Source organism: Panthera onca, chromosome C1 (assembly GCF_046562875.1).
Source record: "Panthera onca isolate mPanOnc1 chromosome C1, mPanOnc1 haplotype 2, whole genome shotgun sequence".
Taxonomy (NCBI): domain Eukaryota; kingdom Metazoa; phylum Chordata; class Mammalia; order Carnivora; family Felidae; genus Panthera; species Panthera onca.
In genome coordinates this window covers 170,111,982-170,131,826 of record NC_138346.1, presented here as the reverse complement: position 1 = coordinate 170,131,826, position 19,845 = coordinate 170,111,982, and the positions used below count along the sequence as shown (strand labels likewise).

Sequence of the window (19,845 nt, the reverse complement as noted above, 5' to 3'; positions counted from 1 at the left end):
TTCCTCAGGATTTTTCAGATTATGCATCTTTGTCAGGTGTATCACAGAAGTGATTCTGTGTGTTCTTACTGCATCCTAGTGGTTCGCACATTATTTCAATTTGTCTTTTTACTGATGATGTTAACTTTGATCAGTTGATTAATATCTGCCAGGTTCCAGTCTGGCTTCCACATACTCAGTAGACCAGGATGACTTCTCTGACCCTGGCATGGATGCCTGTTTTGTCCAGCTGCATCTAGTGGCTTTAGAAATGAATTGTTTGGGAGGGAAAGGAATGATGAAGAGGTTGCCTTCATTATTGAAAAATATTTTTGCTGCACAGAATTCTATTTTAGCAGTCTTTTGTTCAGTACCTTAAAGATATTTATTCCATTGTGTTCTGGCATTTCTTTCTTTCTTTCTTTTTTTTTTTTTTTTTTTTTTTTAAGTTTTTAGTTATTTTGAGAGAGAGAGAGAGAGAACAGGGGAGTGGTAGAGAAAGAGAGAAAATCCCATGTAGGCTCCGCATTGTCAGCATGGAGCCTGATGCGGGGCTTAACTCACAAACCTGGACCTGAGCCAAAACCAGCTGAGCCACCCAGGCGCCCCCTGGCTTCTGTCACTTCTTGATATACATCCCCTAAGATTTTTACTTCTCAGGATTTTCCTTTTCTTGGTTGCTTTCAGCTACTTTCTAAAAGTTGCTTTATCTATTTTTTTTTCCATTTCTTAATGATTGTTGTTGGTGGCATAGTTAATCTCATCATGGCCTTCTAAATAATTATATTTATAAAATACTTGTTTTAATTCTTTCCAAGTTGTAAAATATAACTGTAAATAAACAAATCCATTTTAAAAATCCTAACATAAAATTAGTTTTATTTCATTGGAGTTTTATCATGAGTACTCTGTATAGAAAGGAACATGGCATTACAGTTTTATCTTAAATCCATCCAAAGAAATTTTACACTAGCAAATTATAGAAGTAAAGTAAAATAAACCAAATGAAAAGAATTTGGTTACTCTATAAATGGAAGCTGCACTACTCTGGTTGTTCAGTCTAAAAACTTGGAATCATCCTGAATCCCTTGCTCTGTCTCACACCCCAGGCCCAATCCAGCAAAGTCTATCATCTTTCCTTTACAATATATTTAGAATTTGGTTATTTCTCACCATTACCATTATTACCCTGGTCCACGAGCATATCTTCCTTGGGATTACTGCAGTGTCTTCTTAACTGATCTCCCTTGCTTTGTCTATACAGTATCTTTTCCAAACAGCAGCCTGAGTGATTTTGTTAAAATGTAACTAACATTGAAAAAAAAGAAAAAAAAGTAACTAACATTGTGTCACTTTTTTTACTCAAAATCCCTTGCTTTCTAACTCATTCAGAGCAAAAGCCCTCAACTCTTCCAGTGACCTGTTAGGCCTTCTATAAGTGGAAACTCCCTCTACCTGCCTTACTTCTCTAATCTCTTCCTCCACCTCTCTCAAGTCCAGCCCCACTGGCCTCTTGAAAATGCTAGGTGTCCTGTTTCAAGGGTTCTGCTTGTTTTCCTGTGCCTGCAATTCTCTTCCTGCAGATATCCTCATGGTTCCCTCCTTCACTCCTTTCAGGTCTTTACTCACCTGTCACCTTCTTAGCCCTTTCCTGGCTACCCTTTCTTTATGTAATTGTTACTTCCCTCTTTCCTTGTTTTATTTTTCTCCTTAGCATGTTAATTTAAGTGTACACACACACACACACAGACACACTGATATACCATCTATAAACACTTTATGCATATTTAATTTATTTACCACTTTTCTACTTTACTGGACTGTAATCTCAGGAGTTATTTGCTGGTTTTGTATATTATTGTTTCCCCAGTGCCTAGAAATTGCCTGTCATATTGGAGGAATATATAAATAGTTGTTGAATGAAGGAATGAATTAAAGAGATTTTGTTGTAAGTTTGTTTTATAAATTAGCAAGGAGCTCAGTAATTGAATTATAGTAAGTCCAGTACATTTTCACATATTTCTTCTGTTGTATTCTCTTCTTTTTTAATGGATGTATTATCTCTGATCCCCAAGGAAATTAATTATAGTAATTTTGAAATTCTTCTGATTCTTTTGCTGTTTCTGTTTCCTTCTGGATCCTTTTTTGTTTTTGTTTCAGCTTTAATCTTACAGTTCTCCTTTGGATGCCTTCCCTTAAATAACCGCTATGTGTTTATACTTAAGAGTGAGGCACTAAAGAGGTGAGAAGTTCGGTGTGTTTGAGCATGGCTTGTTAGCTGATGATTTTCATAGTAGGGTGATCAGGTGATAAGCTTGCCTTTTCGTTGGGTGACCTCCAAGTGTTAGTAAGGGCTAATCTTTTCTCTAGAGTTGCTTCCTTGTTTTCAGAGGGGAGTTCTGTCATCTCCCTGTGGAATGCATGTTGCTTGCTGGTGCTCCAGTACCGAGATGTGAAGGATACTGAAAACCCTATAGTTTAATATTCTAGAGTCTCACTTAATTCTTTAGCTTTTAGTCATCACTGTGCCTGGTGTACTAAAAAGGCCATATCTTTATTCAGTTTTTCCAAAGAATAAACCTTTACTTTGCTATGTGTAGGATGCCTAGTGTGGAGCAGAGAAGGGGGTTGTGAAGAGGGACCTCAGAATTGAGTCTATATATAGGCTTTCAGTGAGTTTCCTTGTTTTCAGTTTTGTGTCTCACCTTTATTTTTGTGCCTTTATACAATCTTCCTCTCCGAGTTCTGTGGGGTGAAACTGCTCACTTTGATAAATATCCTGCCATCACATCTCTATCCCCCCTGAAATTAGATACCTCCTCTGCTCTGCTGATGTAGATTATTGTTATCTTATCTCACATCCCCTATTCTTCCTCCTTTTACTTGTTCTCAGTCTAAAGATAATTATAAAGAAAATACTCTTATTTAATGATAACCTTACTACATGATAGTACTGATGCTTGAGACCAAAAAGTCTCAAATAAAAATGTGAGTATTAGGAAGTTAATCGTTTGATTGTGGAATGGATGTCAACACAGGAAAAAATATTTACAAGTGGCTAGTTGTCCTCTAGCTACAGAACAAAATTTATATTACAGCCATTGAATCCTAGATATCTAAGAGATCTTAGAGGTTATTCAATCCAGAGCTAACATTTGTGGAGTCCTTACCATATGTTTGATACTTGATATACATTATCTCATTTAACCAACACAAAGCTTCTGAGGGAGGGTACTGTTATTCCCTGTATACATGAGGAATCTTATGTCAGTAACCTTCACAAAGGCCACAACTAATAAATGGTGGTGCTGAGATTCAACTTAAGATGGTGGCCACATACATGAGGAATCTTATGTCAGTAACCTTCACAAAGGCCACAACTAATAAATGGTGGTGCTCAGACAGTTCAACTTAAGAATACATGCTTATAAGCACTATTCTATACAGTTTCCTATTTATACATCAGTCCACAGGTTCCACACAGTTGACTTGCTAGTCCTCATTTCAGCTAATAGTGAGCTAATAATTTCTTTGGAAGTCTTTTTAATTTTTGGACAGACCTCTGTTGTTAAAAAAGCATTTCTTATATTGAGTTAGAATCATTCTCTATGTGACTTTTACTTTTTCATCTCACAAAGTAAGGGAGTAAGTTTGCTTCCTTTTCTAGAACACACACTCCCATTTTCTCCAATGGTACACAATTTCTCATACCCATTGCTATTTTGGTAAATGTCTTTTTGTAAACACCTTAGAGTGTCAGATTTATGTTGATGATTCTATTTCCTTTCCTTCTAGTTCTGTATTCGCCAAGTGAAATCTGCAGGATATTTTTCTTTCATAGGTCCTTTTTACTTCTGGGATTTAATGATAAGAACTCTGGTTTCTTTGAAAATCTTCAGTGACTTATTATTTAATTGAGAAGACATGAAAGGGATATTAAGGATAAATGACTACAAAAATATATGTGGTAAATGCCAGAAAACTAATATTATGATAATAACGACAATAATAGCCAACATATTAGAGGCCAGGTAATCTTCTGAGTACTTTACATATGTTAACTGATTTAATCGTCTGATGACAACTTTGTGACATAGATGTTATCAATACTGACATTTTGTAGCAAAGGAAAATGAGTCCATCTAGTTAAGCAACTTGCCCAGTTCAGATAGTTTGAAAGTATTAGCCAGGTTCTGAGCAGAGACTAAGTTCCATAGTCCATGTTTGTAATCTTTGTGCTATATGAGACAATTCTGTAGTACTTTAGAGAAAGGTATAATCACTTCAGACTGAGGTTCTTGGCAGTGGAACTTGGGCTGGAACTTTGAGGACTGATTTTCTATGGTCAGAAAGGAAGCATGAAGGATGGCTGCATCATGAGCAAAAACAGTACAGTAGAATGTTATAGGATGTTTATGGTAGAATGTTATGAGGTAGAATGTTTAATGTGACTAACAAGGGCCTGGGTGATCTCGCTCTTGTATACCAATCTGTCTTCCTCTTTTCCCCTACCCTTGACCCATTCTAGCCTTCTTTCTATTCTTTCAATGTGCTGAGTGTACTGGCATCCTAGTCCTTCGTATGAGCTGATTTTTCTACCTGGAGTGCTCTTCTACTAGAACTCTTACATGTGACTTGTTATTGTCATTTGTGTCTTGGCATAACCTTTTCTGACCACACAATCTACAGAAGCCTTCAAATGCTTCCTTACCACATTACCCTGTTTTATTTTTATCATGGTTCTCCTCTTGAATGGTATATAAGCACCATTAGTTACCTGTTCAATATCCACCTTTTTTTTTTTTGCTAAGAGAAACCTGATTTTATTTGGGGTAACAGTGTACCTACTTAAACTTGGTCTCCCTTCTATTTAAGCACAGTTTGCCCGGTGAAATATAAGCTGGTGTGTGCTGGGAAGTTTCTGGGAAGATTTCTGCTCTTCTGATGAAATGGTAGATATAGATGTGGTTCTGTCACTCCCCCTTATGTCTACCCGTTCCTGCCTTGAATGTGAATTCAACACCTGGGATTTCAGCAGTACTTTGTGATCACTAGGGAAAGGTCAAGAGAATTGTAGAAACTGTTTGACATCAATTAACCAAAGCCAGCAATCAGACTTTTATGTGATAAAAACAATTTCTATTACTTAAAGCCATTGTTGTTTTTTATTTTGTTTTTTGTCAGTTGGCAACAAAAACAATTCCTAATTAATATAAATGATGTTACCAATGATAGAAACCTAGAGAAGTCTAGAAGGGAGCTAATTTGGGGAGGCAGAAACAGTCATTTTATTTTGATATATCAGTTTGAGCTGACATTGCAGCATGCATCTACTTACTGTAGGAGGCGGTATAGTATAGTGGTTATAACAGAACCAGAACACTTAGGCTTAAATCTTGGCTCTATGAGTTTCTAGCTACGTGAACTTGCACAAGTCACCTAATTCCTCAATATTTCAGTTCCTGCAACTGCAAAACATGGATAATAACAAAGCCTAACAGAGAAATGGTTGAAACTGAGAGTAGATAATATTTGTAAGAGAGAATATAGGATATATAGAGAAGATAAAGGATCAATAATTGATTAATATCTGCACTTTGGGATGCAGGAATAAGTAGAGTCAATGAAGAAGGAGATAGAGAAGAAATAGTTCAGAAAACAGAAGGAGAAACAGGAAAGTAAAATATTACAGAAATCTAGGGAAGTGAGTATTTTCAGAAAGAAATGCTTATCAGTGTTGATCGCTGTGAAAATATCAAGAGGATAGGAACTAATAAAAGTCTTTTATTTGAGGACTAGAAGAGTGTATTTTCAGTACAGTGAGGGGTAAAAGTTGGGTTACAGCAATTTAAGACTAAGCAGTGAGAAGACAGAGGAATGAATATCACATGCACATTTAACTTACTTCAGTTCAACTACATGAACTCTTGTAATACAACAGGAATGTATTTTTCCATGTGTACTCTTTATTACATGCTATAGACTGTAGCGTATTGTACATTAATACACGTTACAGAATAGGGTTGTACATACAAAACCATGCATAACACCCTTTAAACAGTTTAAAGGCCTTTTGAAGATAATTTTGACTATATTGATTTTGACTATATCTGATTTTCACATCATGGGCTGACTTTAGAACCTAACCACTACATCAAATGTCGCTCCACTGTGAATACAGTGGTGAGTATAAACCACAGAGGTCTAGACTGCTCTGTACTGGGCAAAGTTGTACAGGTGTGGTGGTAGAGGCTAGAGGTAAAGGTTTTGGCCTGGGGAGAGGTTTTGGCCGGTTCTATTTCTGTTCTTCCTTATATCTACTAGCATTATGAAGGAAGAAATTGCTTAACTTCTGTCCTCTAGCTTTTTCCTTTGTAGATTTTGAGACCTGTCAAGGTAGCACAAAGGAAAAATGTGATAAATCATTTGACCTCTTGAAAAATGATTTGCCTTTTAGATAATAAAGCCGCTTCACAACATGGATGGAACTGGAGAGTGTGATGCTAAGTGAAATAAGCCATACAGAGAAAGACAGATACCATATGGTTTGACTCTTATGTGGATCCTGAGAAACATAACAGAAACCCATGGGGGAGGGGAAGGAAAAAAAAAAAAAAAAAGAGGTTAGAGTGGGAGAGAGCCAAAGCATAAGAGATTGTTAAAAACTGAGAACAAACTGAGGGTTGATGGGGGGTGGGAGGGAGGGCAGGGTAGGTGATGGGTATTGAGGAGGGCACCTTTTGGGATGAGCACTGGGTGTTGTATGGAAACCAATTTGACAGTAAATTTCATATATTAAAAAATAAAATAAAATAAATAAATAAATAAATAAATAAAATTTAAAAAAAAAAAAAAAAAAGGTAAGACCCTTGCTTGAAATAGGCCATAGAAGAACTGTTTCCAGCAGAGAAAGACTGTGCTAGGGTGAATTTCTTTATGCCTTTGCCATAGGGGAAGGGGGAGGTGATCTCATTGTTCTGGACCTTGCAGATGTTTAGAGTAACAACAAGAAAATGGCCCCGAGGCTGTCACAGAATGGAGTGGAGAACTGAACCCAAGCCTCCAAATGACTTGAGTTCTCAGGGACAGCTTTCGCTGCTGGGTAAAGAAAGGAAAAATAGGAAGAGAAACTTTTGAGAGAAGAGGTAGATGAACATCCTTATGGATCAGTCTTGGCTGCTGGTGTACTGTTTGTCTAAGTCTACAAGATGTGTGCACAGCAGTCAGTGGAGCCAAGCATTTGTTTATTCGATAAATAAATCGGAGTGGACCAAAAAAAAAAAAAAAAAAAAAAAAAAAAAAAGCCGCTTCAATGTATTTTTGACTATGTTATTAAAATACAACGAAGGACTTGCCTATTCTAAAATTATTGTTGAGCAAACCACTGAATTCCCTTTTGAAAAGCAACTATGAGATAGTAAACTCAGTTATCTTCATTAAAAAAAATTTTTTTTCAATGTTTATTTTTGAGAGAAAGAGATGAGCGTGAGCAGGGGAGGGACAGAGAGTGAGGGAGACACAGAATCAGAAGCAGGCTCCAGGCTCCGAGCTGTCAGCACAGAGCCTGACGTGGGGCTCAAACTCACGAACTATGAGATGATGACCTGATCCAAGGTCTGACGCTTAACTGACTGAGCCACCCAGGCGCACCTTAATTTTTTTTTTTTTAAATGGTTTTCTCCTACCCAAACAAGAACTACATGTTATAAAGTTTGGAAATGAGAAGTATAAAAAAAAAAATCACCATGAAGTCTTTCCTTTAGAGATACTATTCTGTTCTTTATCCATCTAGTCTTTTGAAAACATGTATTTAAGATTTTAACATAATTGAGATGAAATTTTATATATAGCTTTATATCCTGCTTTTTCTCTTAATGTTATATAGTATTTCCCCAAGTTACTAAATAATTTTGTTATCTTTTATTTTGTATAGTGTATCAGTTGATAATACCTCATGTCATATAGATAACCTAGTTCAGATTTTTTTTTCATGTAAATTTTATGTTATCCATTATGAAGAGACTTTAAGGTTTTGACAGTGTGTCCTTTCTTGGACTATAAAAGAAGAAAATAAAAGTTTTAACTTTTGATAAAAGTTTTTAGAATTAAATTTTCAGTTTTTAAAAAATTTAAACCCAAGGGGCGCCTGGGTGGCTCAGTCGGTTAGGTGTCCAACTTCGGCTCAGGTCATGATCTTACTTGCAGCTTGTGAGCTCGGGCCCCATGTCGGGCTCTGTGCTGACAGCTCGGAACCTGGAGCCTGCTTCAGATTGTGTGTCCCTCTCTTGCTCTGCCTCTCCCCCACTCATGCTGTGTCTCTCTCAATAAACAAACATTAAAAAAAAAATGTTTTTTAATTTAAATCCAAGTTAGTTAACATATAGTGTAATGATTTCAGGAGTAGAATTTAGTGAGTTACCACTTACATATAACATCCAGTGCTTATCCCAACAAGTGCCCTCCTTAATGCCCATCACCCATTTAGCCCATCCTGCCACCCACCTCTCCTCCAGTTTGTTCTCTGTATTTAAGGGTCTCTTATGGTTTGCCTCTCTTTCTGTTTTTATCTTATTTTTGCTTCCCTTCCCCTATGTTCATTTGTTTTGTTTCTTAAATTCCACATATGAGTGAAATCATATGATACTTGTCTTTCTCTGACTTATTTCGCTTAACATAATACACTCTAGTTCCATCCATGTTGTTGCAAATGGCAAGATTTTGCCACAAAAAGATTTCATTCTTTTTGATCACGGAGTAAAACTCCATTGTATATATATATATATATATATATATATACCACATCTCCTTTATCTGTTTGTCAGTTGATGGACATTTGGGCTCTTTCCATAATTTGGCTGTTGATGCTAGTGCAGCTATAAATATTGGGGTGCATGTGCCCCTTTGAATCAGCATTTTTGTATCCTTTAGATAAATACCTCATAGTGCAATTGCTGGGTCATAGGGTAGTTCTATTTTTAATTTTTTGAGGATCCTCCATGCTGATTTGGTGATTGTTTCCTTTGCTTTGCAGAAGCTTTTTATCTTAATGAGGTCCCAATAGTTCATTTTTGCTTTTGTTTCCCTTGCCTCTGGAGACATGTCAAGTAAGAAGTAGCTGCAGCTGAGGTCAAAGAGTTTGTTGCCTATTTTTTCCTCTAGGATTTTGATGGTTTCCTATCTTACGTTGAGGTCTTTCATCCATTTTGAGTTTATTTTTGTGTATGGTGTAAGAAAGTGGTCCAGGTTGATTCTTCTGTATGTCGCTGTCCAGTTTTCCCAACACCATTTGCTGAAGAGACTGGCTTTTTTCCATTGGATATTCTTTCCTGCTTTGTCAAAATTAGTTGAATACGTTTGTGGATCCATTTCCGATCTCTATTCTGTTCCATTGATTCATGTATCTGTGTTTTTATGTTTTTGTTTTGTTTCTATTTTTGCCAGTACCATACTCCCTTGATGATGACAGCTTTGTAATATAGCTTGAAGTCTGGAATTGTGATGCCTCCAGTTTTGGTTTTCTTTTTCAACATTACTTTGGCTATTCAGGGTCTTTTCTGGTTCCATACAAATTTTAGAATTGTTTGTTACAGCTCTGTGAAGAATGCTCGTGTTGTTTTGATAGGGATTACCTTGAATATGTAGATTGCGTTTGGCAGTAGCAACATTTTAACAATATGTGTTCTTCCAATCCATGAGCACGGGATATTTTTCATTTGTTTGTGTCTTCTCCAATTTCTTTCATAAGCTTTCTATAGTTTTCAGTATATGGACCTTTTACCTCTTTGGTTAGGTTTAGTCCTAGGTATTTTATGGTTTTCAGTGCAACTGTAAATGGAATCAATTCCTTGATTTCGCTTTCTGCTGCTTCATTATTGGTGTATGGAAATGCAACCCATTTCTGTATGTTGATTTTACATCTTGTGACTTTGCTGAATTCATGTATCAGTTCTAGCAGTTTTTTGGTGGAGTCTTAGAATTAAATTTTCAAATCAAGTTATTCTTTTTAAAAAAACAAGTCTGAAAAAACATTCTTGATGTGGTATGTAGGAGCTAGGAAAAGTGTTTGAAAGGCATGTTTTTAAGTGACTGAGGCCTAATGTCCCAATAATTCCTTATTAGTTTATCTCTTTTTGTTGTTGTTGCTGTTGTTAAGTCGTCTTGAGAAAGTAATTTAAATCCTTTGGGGCTCAATTTTCCTACTTATAAAGTGAGAGTTCAGTAATTTCTAAAGTTTCCTTTGGCATTTCCATATTTATTTACCCAATATATATTTTTAAAATAGACTTTATTTTTTTATTTTTAATTTTTTTTAATGTTTATTTTTGAGAGAGAGAGAGAGAGAGAGAGCGTGAGTTGGGGAGAAGCGGTGGGGGGGGGGGGGGGGGGCGGGACATAGAATCTGAAGCAGGTTCCAGGCTGTGAAATCTTAGCACAGAGCCCCACATGGGGCTTGAACCCATGAACTGTGAGATCATGACCTGAGGCAAAGTCAAGATGCTTAACCGACTGAGCCATCCAGGCACCCCAATAGACTTTATTTTTTAGAGCAGTTTTAGTGTCATAGCAAAGCTGAGTGAAAAGTACACAAGGTTTCCATACACTCCCTTCTCCCTATCAACCACCCCTCTCCCCAGACATTTGTTACAACTGATGAACCTATATTGGACACATCATTATTATCACCCAGAGTCTATAGTTTACATTAGGGTTCATTCTTGGTATTGTACATTCTGTGGTTTTGGACAGAGGTATAATGCTGTGTAGCCCCCTTACAGTATCATACAGAATAGCTTTCCTTCCCTAAAAATTCCTTATGCTCCACCTATTCATCTCTTCCTTCCTGTTAATCCCTGGCAACCACTAGCCTTTTCCAGAACATCATATTGTTGGAATCTTAAAGTTTGTAACCTTTTCAGATTGGTTTCTTTAACTTAGTGATAATGCACTTAAGGTTCCTCCATGTCTTTTATGGCTTTGATAGCTCACTTCTTTTTATTACTTATTTATTTATTTATTTATTTATTTATTTATTTATTTTTTGCTCACTTCTTTTTAGTGCTGGGTAATATTCCATTGTCGGGATATACCACAGTTTATTTATCCATTTACCTACTGAAGGACATTTTTGTTGCTTCTAACTTTTGGCAGCTGTGAATAAAGCTACTGTAAATATCGTTGTGCAAGTTTTTGTGTGGACAGAAGTTAAATTTTCATTTGAGTAAAACTTTAATATATTTTTCAGTTGATAATCTTTAAAAATATATTAAGTAAATTGAGAAAAGTTAGGAAAATTATAATTGTCAAAATCTGAATCAATAAATATGCACAAGGGGGCTTCACAGTGCAAGTGGGTTTACAAATAGTAGGCACATTTTATAATTAAAGAATAGAGGGCTCCTTTCTGACATTTTGCCCTGGGTCACAGATTTGAATCATGGTTGATGAGCAGCTAATAAACCCAAATGACTTCTTTATTGATCTTGAAAGAAAGGATGAAGAGATGATAATATTAGCTTTGTTGTGTTGATTTGAAAATGATACAATGATACCTGCCCACTAGATACTGGACTTTTTACAAGTGACATTAAATGAATATAAAATGAAGACAATTTTGGACTGTATTCCAGCCATTGGCTGGAGGTGAAAGAGGCCTGATTAAATGCCAGATTCCTCTGTCTCTTATTGTCATTTTCTGCATTTTTCCTTTTTTTTTTTTTGTAGAATGTAAGTAAAATAAATTTGAACGATGTATACTTTAGGAGTGTAAGAATTATAGGTTATGATTTTCATTATATCTAGTTTTTCTAAGTACTTGTTTTTAAATGGTTCATTTCCATTCAATTAAAAATGTATTTCATATTAACTGTCTCATTGGAATATGTTTTAAGTAACATTGTATCTGTATGCTAGGGCTATATATTTATTTTAGCCACATTTCAAGAGAATCTATAAATGCAATATATAAGAATTTGATGATCCTGCAGTTGAATATTGACATTTGGGAGAATTTAGTTTTTACCCCTGAAATTATCCTTTAGAAACATATTATAATTAATTGATCATGATTAATGATGTGTAAGTACTGTTGATATTTTTTCAGCATTCTCTAATTCACATAAACTTTTCAGAATCCTTATAGATCCTGGTTATCTATAGAAAAGTTTATTTCTGTCAAAAAATGTCATCCAAAAATTTTTATTCATTTTTAATGAAAATTGTTTTAATTTTTTAATTAAATTTGTTTCACAGAAAGATTTAAAGCGGTTTAGAATGGGTGTTGGATTGTTAACGAGTCCCACATTGACAGAGGTTATAAAGGTTGTTGGTATCCCCACAATTCCAAGTATTACTTCCTTCACTTCTGAATTATATAGTTTTAGAAGGTAATATGTAAGGTATGGATTATTGCTATTTATGAGAACACTGTATTTCCTGTTTACTAAATTACTGCAGAAATATTTTTTCAAATATGTGACTCTGAAAAGACTAAACTTAATTTTTAAAAATAACTTTTTATTATAGCTTTTGGTCAGTTTAACAATTCTCTGAGGTAAGGGGACTGGGTATCTTTTGCCCCATTTTGTAGATGATTGGTAGAGTAATTTTGTCCAAGTTCACATCAAGGTAAGTTGTAGAACTGAGATTAGAATGGACCTTGTGACTAAGTTTAATGGTGTTTCTTCTGTGTAAAGGTACCAATCTTTCACAGTATTTTACTATAGTCAGGGATACCATTTTGTTTCATTTTCTGTAAGCCAGAACAGTGAAACAATGGTACTAGATAAGTGTAAATGAGAGAAGCTAACAAGAGAGACTCAGGGCTAGAACATTAGATTTCGTCACGTGGTCCTACTGTACACTCTTGCATCCAATAAGGGATTTTTCTGTACTTTCTGTTACAGATGCTGAAAATTTCTTCTAAGGAGAAATATCCCTTATTTACTTTTGTAAATGGTCATTCCAGAGACTATGATTTTACATCTACTACAACCAATGAAGAAGACCTTTTCTCAGAGGATGAAAAGAAAAGATTAAAAAGATTTAGCACAGAAGAGTTTGTCTTGCTCTAAAGATTAGTGCATTTGTGCTTGGTGGGAAGAATTCCTTTGAAGGGGAACAATGAAGAGAAACAAGTTTACTTGAAACTGGCTTATTTTCACAAATATCTTAATTTTATATGTTCTTTTAAAAAAGAACATTTGGAAATACACAAGTTTTAAAGATATTTTTCTGAAGGAGAAATGATTTAATGAATCTTGATTTCTAATAAATATCAAGTAATTCTGGCTGTATTCCTGTTTCCCTAAGATCTGCTAACGATAACTCTAACTTAACTGCGAGCCTTCCAGTCTTCAAATTCTTCCACCTGAGGCCACTAGTCTCCTGAAGGTTTTGTGATATAGGCCCCCAAATTGGGATCACCAAATAGGTTCAAAAGCTTCAGTTTATACTAACAACCAGAAGACCAGAGAATGAATCTTCAGTGTTGCCTAGCTTCCTGATATTAATGCAACCAAAGGAAACTTATGGATGTATCTTGATATATTAAATAGCAATTGTTAGCTATGATATGCATATAATTATATCAGTAGAATTGTAAGTTAATGTAATACTTAGCAATATGATTTTATAATGGCTCCTCATTTTGCTTGCTATTGAGACTTCTCTGAGGAATATAAAGTATTGGTATTCCCTAGAAATTTAAAGGTTATGTTATTAATAATAACTTCATCCAATCAAATCAGATAAAGGCAATTTTATATGATTAGTGTTTGTTTCCTATTCCAAAACTGAAATTTTATGGGAATTCTACTTACTATGGAGTTTTTAAATCTAAAAATAAGTACTAAAAAAGATATCAGTAGATGCTCCTCTATGTGGTTTTGCTATTTGTATAAATCAGTGTAGTGGTGTTTAGAAGCTGAGGCTATCTATAAGGTAAATCTGCCTTAAATGTATTTTATGTTACTGAAAGGCAAATTTGTGATATAAAAATATGAGTTATTATTCAGCCAGAATTATATACTATAATAAAGATGTGAGAACATGAACCTTTGTTTTGGTTTTAATAGGATTGTTTTAATTCTTTAATTTGAAAAAAATCATTGTCTGATATGAAGTCTATTTACTTATAATGAAAGCAAATAATATTGTTTCTCTGAAAGAAAAATATTAACTTATTTTATGGAGTTTTCATGCTTCAGTGTGGAAAGGTGACTTATAAAGACATAAGATTGTGTATCATTTAAAGTCATTGATCTCTTCTATCAGAAAGCCTATTTGTTAGGTGTAGAGTTGCATGCAAAACTGAAACACAGGGTGGGCAGATTGCTTTAGTATGCCTGATGAGAGAAATCAGGTTTGGCATTTCCCAGTGAGGACAGTTTACTGAATTGATATAAATAGCCTGAAATCTAAAATTTTCCTTTACTCCAGATAAAATCTGGACAAATTAAGTCCAGTACTAATTTCCCTAGAATGTCAAAGCAGTACTAGGAATAAGAAGCCAGTAATATGCCTGATTTTATGTACTGCAGTTGTCTTGTCTAAATTATTGCAGCTTGTTTTTTATACACACATGCAGTAATCACAGGATTTTACAACAAACACATCAAATGAGAGTGCCCATACCTTCAAATGAATCAGAACCGATTATAAGTATTCTCTTACAAGAACTATATAAAAGTTTTGACTTAAGTATAGCATTCTGTTATTTTCTCAGCATATTCAGGGATCATTTTTAAGTAGGATTTTGGGATGAGATAAAATTACACCTGGCCAAAGTTGAGATGAGAGGAGGCAGAAACTTCCTTTACATTGAATTATACTGAAGATACTCATAATCTGTACAGACAAAACAACCCAATCTTACAACACAGTCATCCCCATGACTGAGAATAAATGTATAGAAATCAGAAATGATTAGCATAATATGCACATATGAAGTATTCAACAATGTGTATGAATGAATGCATGCATTCTGAAAATTGGAATAGGCTGATTGACCTATCTTGCCTGTTAATTCAACATCAGTTGAGGACCAGCCAAAAGTTGTACTAATCTTTTATTGGAAAGGCAGCAACAAAACTACATCATTAGATTTAGAATAGAGGTACTGTATATTCTGGTTAGACTTTGTTTTCAACACAGATTTCATTTCAAGTTCAGACAGCCAGTAAACTCAGTCAATAAAGCTTATGAATGATCTCTTTCCGTGGAATAAAGGAAAGTAAAAAAAGATAAGATACTAAGATCGGTGTACTGTTAAAATTATGATAGTTGGATCTTCCATTTGGACATCAATATTAAGATGCTAATTTTACCATTAACATTTCAAAAATGAATTTTTAAAATTCTTAATGTGACTTTTTTGATGGTGAAGATTTCTTTTCTCTCTTCCTCGTAAGATTTGACACATTGAATCCTCTTTTGTCAATGTATTAACCACCAGCAGGCAATGTTGAGAGTCATTTGCTGAATGAGTGAATGAAAAGATCTTTTACGGTACAAGTCTATCCAAAAGGATTTCCCTGAGGTATCCATTTTTCTGTTTTTATATTAAATTAACCCCATTAAGTCTGTATTAGTGAGATGACAACTGTATAGGATTAAAAATTTAGGTCACTTTGTGTTCTGTTAACCTTAGACATTGTCCAAGGGCAAGCATATCCAATAGTATATATGTTAATTCCATCTTGTTTTTGGAAGAATTAAAGAAATAAAACAGCAAAAATAACTTATCTGCATAATCTATACAGTGTTAGGTCAGAAATCTTAATTTTTTTAGAAATCAAATCATTACTTTCTATTATTTCATGCTGGAAAGCACTCTATTTCTGGTCAACTCACATACTATTCTAGCTTTGTTTTTTATTAAAAAAATTTCTTTTAATGTGTATTTACTTTTGAGAGAGACAAACAGAGCATGAGTGGGGGAGGAGCAGAGAGAGAGGGAGACAGAATCTGAAGCAGGCTCCAGGCTCTGAGCTGTCAGCACAGTGCCCTATCTGGGGCTTGAATTCACAAACCATGAGATCATGACCTGAGGTGAAGTCGGACGCTTAACTGACTGAGCCACTCAGGTGCCCCAATACTATTCTAGCTTTATTTCCCCCTTTTCTTTGCTAATTATCTTGGAACTAGGAATTTTTTTATTTTCATGCTTTATCACAGATCACCTTCAACTCTTTTTTTAAACTATATATATATTCATACATAGGCCAAAAACTTAAGAATTTTCCAGAAACAAGAAAACAAGAGGAAGAATAGATAATGAGAAAACACTTTGAAAATACTAAATAATTATATGAATTTCTATTGAAATAGAGGAAGAAATTAGAATTTAATAGAGAAATACGAGCAAGATGTCCAGAATATACTGATAGAGGCAATTTCTCTGAAAGGATTAGGGATTACTATTTTCTATAAAAAGAGCAAATTTCTTAACAAAAAAATTTAGGAGAATAAATATCATGTAATATTTATAATAGCCTCAATATTGTCAGTCACTACAATTCAACAGTACTATATTCATTTGAGCATTTAGAACAAATATTTTGAGATAATTAAACAGGTGAAACACGAGACCAGGAAAAACTGGAACCACCCCATCTTATTCTAAAATATAAGTTTTACATCATTTTATAGTTTGAATATTAACTGAGTTTAGAAATCTTAAGCATTTTTGTGTGGTTTTCATGGTTACATAACGACCTTCTCCTTGCCTATAAACTTTGAAAAATATTACATTTTGAGTATTGCAGACACATTTTAAAATTAGCATTTGCCTCTCTTTCTTTTTTATAGTCTTTATCAACATTATTGGTGGCAAGCAGTGGCCCAAAACATTCAGCTACAGTTATAAAATTTCACTTATTCTCTCACAATAACAAAAATATATTAAAAGTGGAGAATACATGTTTGTTATTAAGTAGGAAAATTACTGTGCTACTCTCTAACCAACTCCTCCAGAAACTTAGAAACTCAGTCTTATTTATTTATTTATTTATTTATTTATTTATTATTTATACTGAAGTATAGTTGACATACAATATTATATTGGTTTCAAGTACAGAACAGTGATTCAACATTTATATACATTATGAAATGATCATGATAAAAGTATAGTTACCATCTGTCACCATAGAAAGTTACTGCAGTATTATTGATTATATGCCCTACGTTGTACTTTACATTCCCATGACTCATTTTATAATTGGAAGTTGTATCTTTTAATGCCCTTAATCCCCTGCACACCTGTTTGTTCTCTGTATTTATGAGTCTGTTTCTGTTTTGTCTCGTTTTTGTTTTTTAGATTCCACATATAAGTGAAATCATAACGTTATTTGTCTTTCTTTGATATATACACACACATATATGTATCACATCTTCATTCATTCATCTATTGATGGACACTTCTGTATTTTGGCTATTGTAAATAATGTTGCATTGAATATAGGAGTGCATACATCTTTTTGGATTAGTGTTTTTGTTTTCTTAGGATATTACCCAGAAGTGGAATTGCTAGGTTGTACAGTATTTCTATTTTTAATTTTTTGAGGAAACTCCATACTGGTTTCCATAGTGGTTGCACCAATTTATATACCCACCAACAGTGCAGGAGGGTTCCCTTTTCTCTATGTCTTCTCCAACACTTGTTATTTCTTGTCTTTTTGATACTAGCCATTCTGACAGGTATAGAGGTGATAATCTCATTGTGTCTTTTATTTGCTTTGTCCTGATGATTAGTGATGTTGAGCACCTTTTCATATGCCTGTCAGCCATCTGTATGTCTTGGAAAAATGTCTATTCAGGTCCTTTGCCTGTTTTTGTTTTTGTTTTTTTGTTTGTTTACAGAGAGAAAGAGAGAGAGCATGAACACACATGCATGGGAGGGGCAGAGACAGAGGGACAAGAGAATCCCAAGCAGGCTCTGCACTGTCACCATAGAGCCCAATGCAGGGCTTGAACTCAGAAGCTGTGAGATCATGACCTGTGCTGAAATCAAAAGTCAGACACTTAACTGACTGGGCCACCCAGATGCCCCAATTGCCCATTAAAAAAAATTTTTTTTTAGTGTTTATTTATTTTTTGAAGGAGACAGCATGAGCAAGGGAGAGGCAGAGAGACAGGGAGACACAGAATCCAAAGCAGGCTCCAGGCTCTGAGCTATCAGCACAGAGCCCGATGCAGGGCTCGAACTTACAAACTGTGAGATCATGACCTGAGTCAAAGTCGGATGCCCAACCAACTGAGCCACTCAGGTGCCCCCCCAACTGCCTATTTTTTAATTGGATTGTATTTTTGGTGAATTATATGAATTCTTCATATATTTTGGATATTAATCCCTTATCAGATATATTGTTTGCAAATATTTTCTTCCTCCATTCAATAGGTTCCCATTTTGTTTTGTTTGATAGTTTCATTCACAGTGCAAAAGCTTTTTAATTTGATGTAGTCCCAGTTATTTATTTTTGCTTTTGTTCCTGTTGCCTGAGGAGACAGATCCAAAAAAAAAATATTGCTAAGAGTTTACCAAAAAAAAAAAAAAAAAAAAAAAAAAAAGTTTACTGCCTATGTTTTCTTTTAGGAGTTTTATGGCTTCAGGTCTTACATTTAGGTCTTTAATCCATTTTGAATTTATTTTTGTGTATCATGTAAGAAACTGATCCAGTTTCATTCTTTTGAATGTAGCTGTCCAGTTTTTCCAGCACCATTTATTGAAGAAACTGTCTTTTTCCATGGAATAATCTTGCCTCCTTTGTCATAGATAATTGACCATATAAGTGTGAGTTTGTTTCTGGGCTTTCTGTTATGTTTCACTGTTCTATGTGTCTATTTTTGTTGTTGTTGTTCCAGTACTATACAATTTTGATTACTACAGCTTTGTAGTATAGTTTGAAATCTGAGACTGTGATACTTCCTGCTTTGTTTTTTCTCAAGATTGCTCTATTGGGGATATTTTGCAGTTCCATACAGATTTTAGGATTATTTGTTCTAGTTCATTGAAAAATGCTGATAGAGGTTGCATTGAATCTGTAGTTTTAACAATGTTAATTCTCCCAATCCATGAGTATGATATGTATTTCCATTTATGTATGTCATCTTGTTTCTTTCATCAATGTCTTAAATTTTTCAGAGTACAGGTCTTTCACCTTCTTGGTCAGATATATTCCTAGGTATTTTATTCTTTTTGATGCAATTGTAAATAGGATTGTTTTTTAAATTTCTCTTTATGATAGTTGTTAGCATATAGAAACAATAAATTTCTGTATCCTGCAACTTTGCTGAATTCTATTATTAGTTTTAATAGTTTCTTTGGTGAAGTCTTTAGGGTTTTTTCTTTTTTTTTTTTTTTTTTTTTTAAATTTTTTTTTTTCAACGTTTTTTTATTTATTTTTGGGATAGAGAGAGACAGAGCATGAACGGGGGAGGGGCAGAGAGAGAGGGAGACACAGAATCGGAAACAGGCTCCAGGCTCCGAGCCATCAGCCCAGAGCCTGACGCGGGGCTCGAACTCACGGACCGCGAGATCGTGACCTGGCTGAAGTCGGACGCTTAACCGACTGCGCCACCCAGGCGCCCCTAGGGTTTTTTCTATATACAGTATCATTTCATCTGCGAATAGTGGCAGTTTTACTTCTTCCTTACCACTTGGATGCCTTTTATTTCTTTTTCCTGTATGATTGCTGTGTCTGGGACTCTCAGTACTATGTTGAATAAAAGTGGCAAAAGTGTGCATTCTTGTCTTATTCCTGATCTTAAAGGAAAAGTTTTCAACTTTTTACCACTGAGTATGTTAGCTGTGGATTTGTCACATGTAGCCTTTATTTATGTTGAGGTATGTTCCCTCATGACCCACTTTGT

At 34.8% G+C, this 19,845-nt stretch overlaps 1 protein-coding gene across 4 annotated transcripts in view; it reads left to right on the top strand.

The window, feature by feature from the left end:
* ATG4C (autophagy related 4C cysteine peptidase) overlaps positions 1 to 14,030 on the top strand; it is a 97,548-nt gene extending 83,518 nt beyond the window's left edge. For all 4 annotated transcript variants that reach the window (XM_078451828.2, XM_078451827.2, XM_078451825.2 and 1 more), the window contains one exon: positions 12,882 to 14,030. In XM_078451828.2, the coding sequence (XP_078307954.1) occupies positions 12,882 to 13,049 (168 nt within the window). In that variant the 3' untranslated portion in view covers positions 13,050 to 14,030. The remainder of the gene's footprint in view (positions 1 to 12,881) is intronic.
* The last annotated feature ends 5,815 nt before the right edge of the window (positions 14,031 to 19,845 follow it).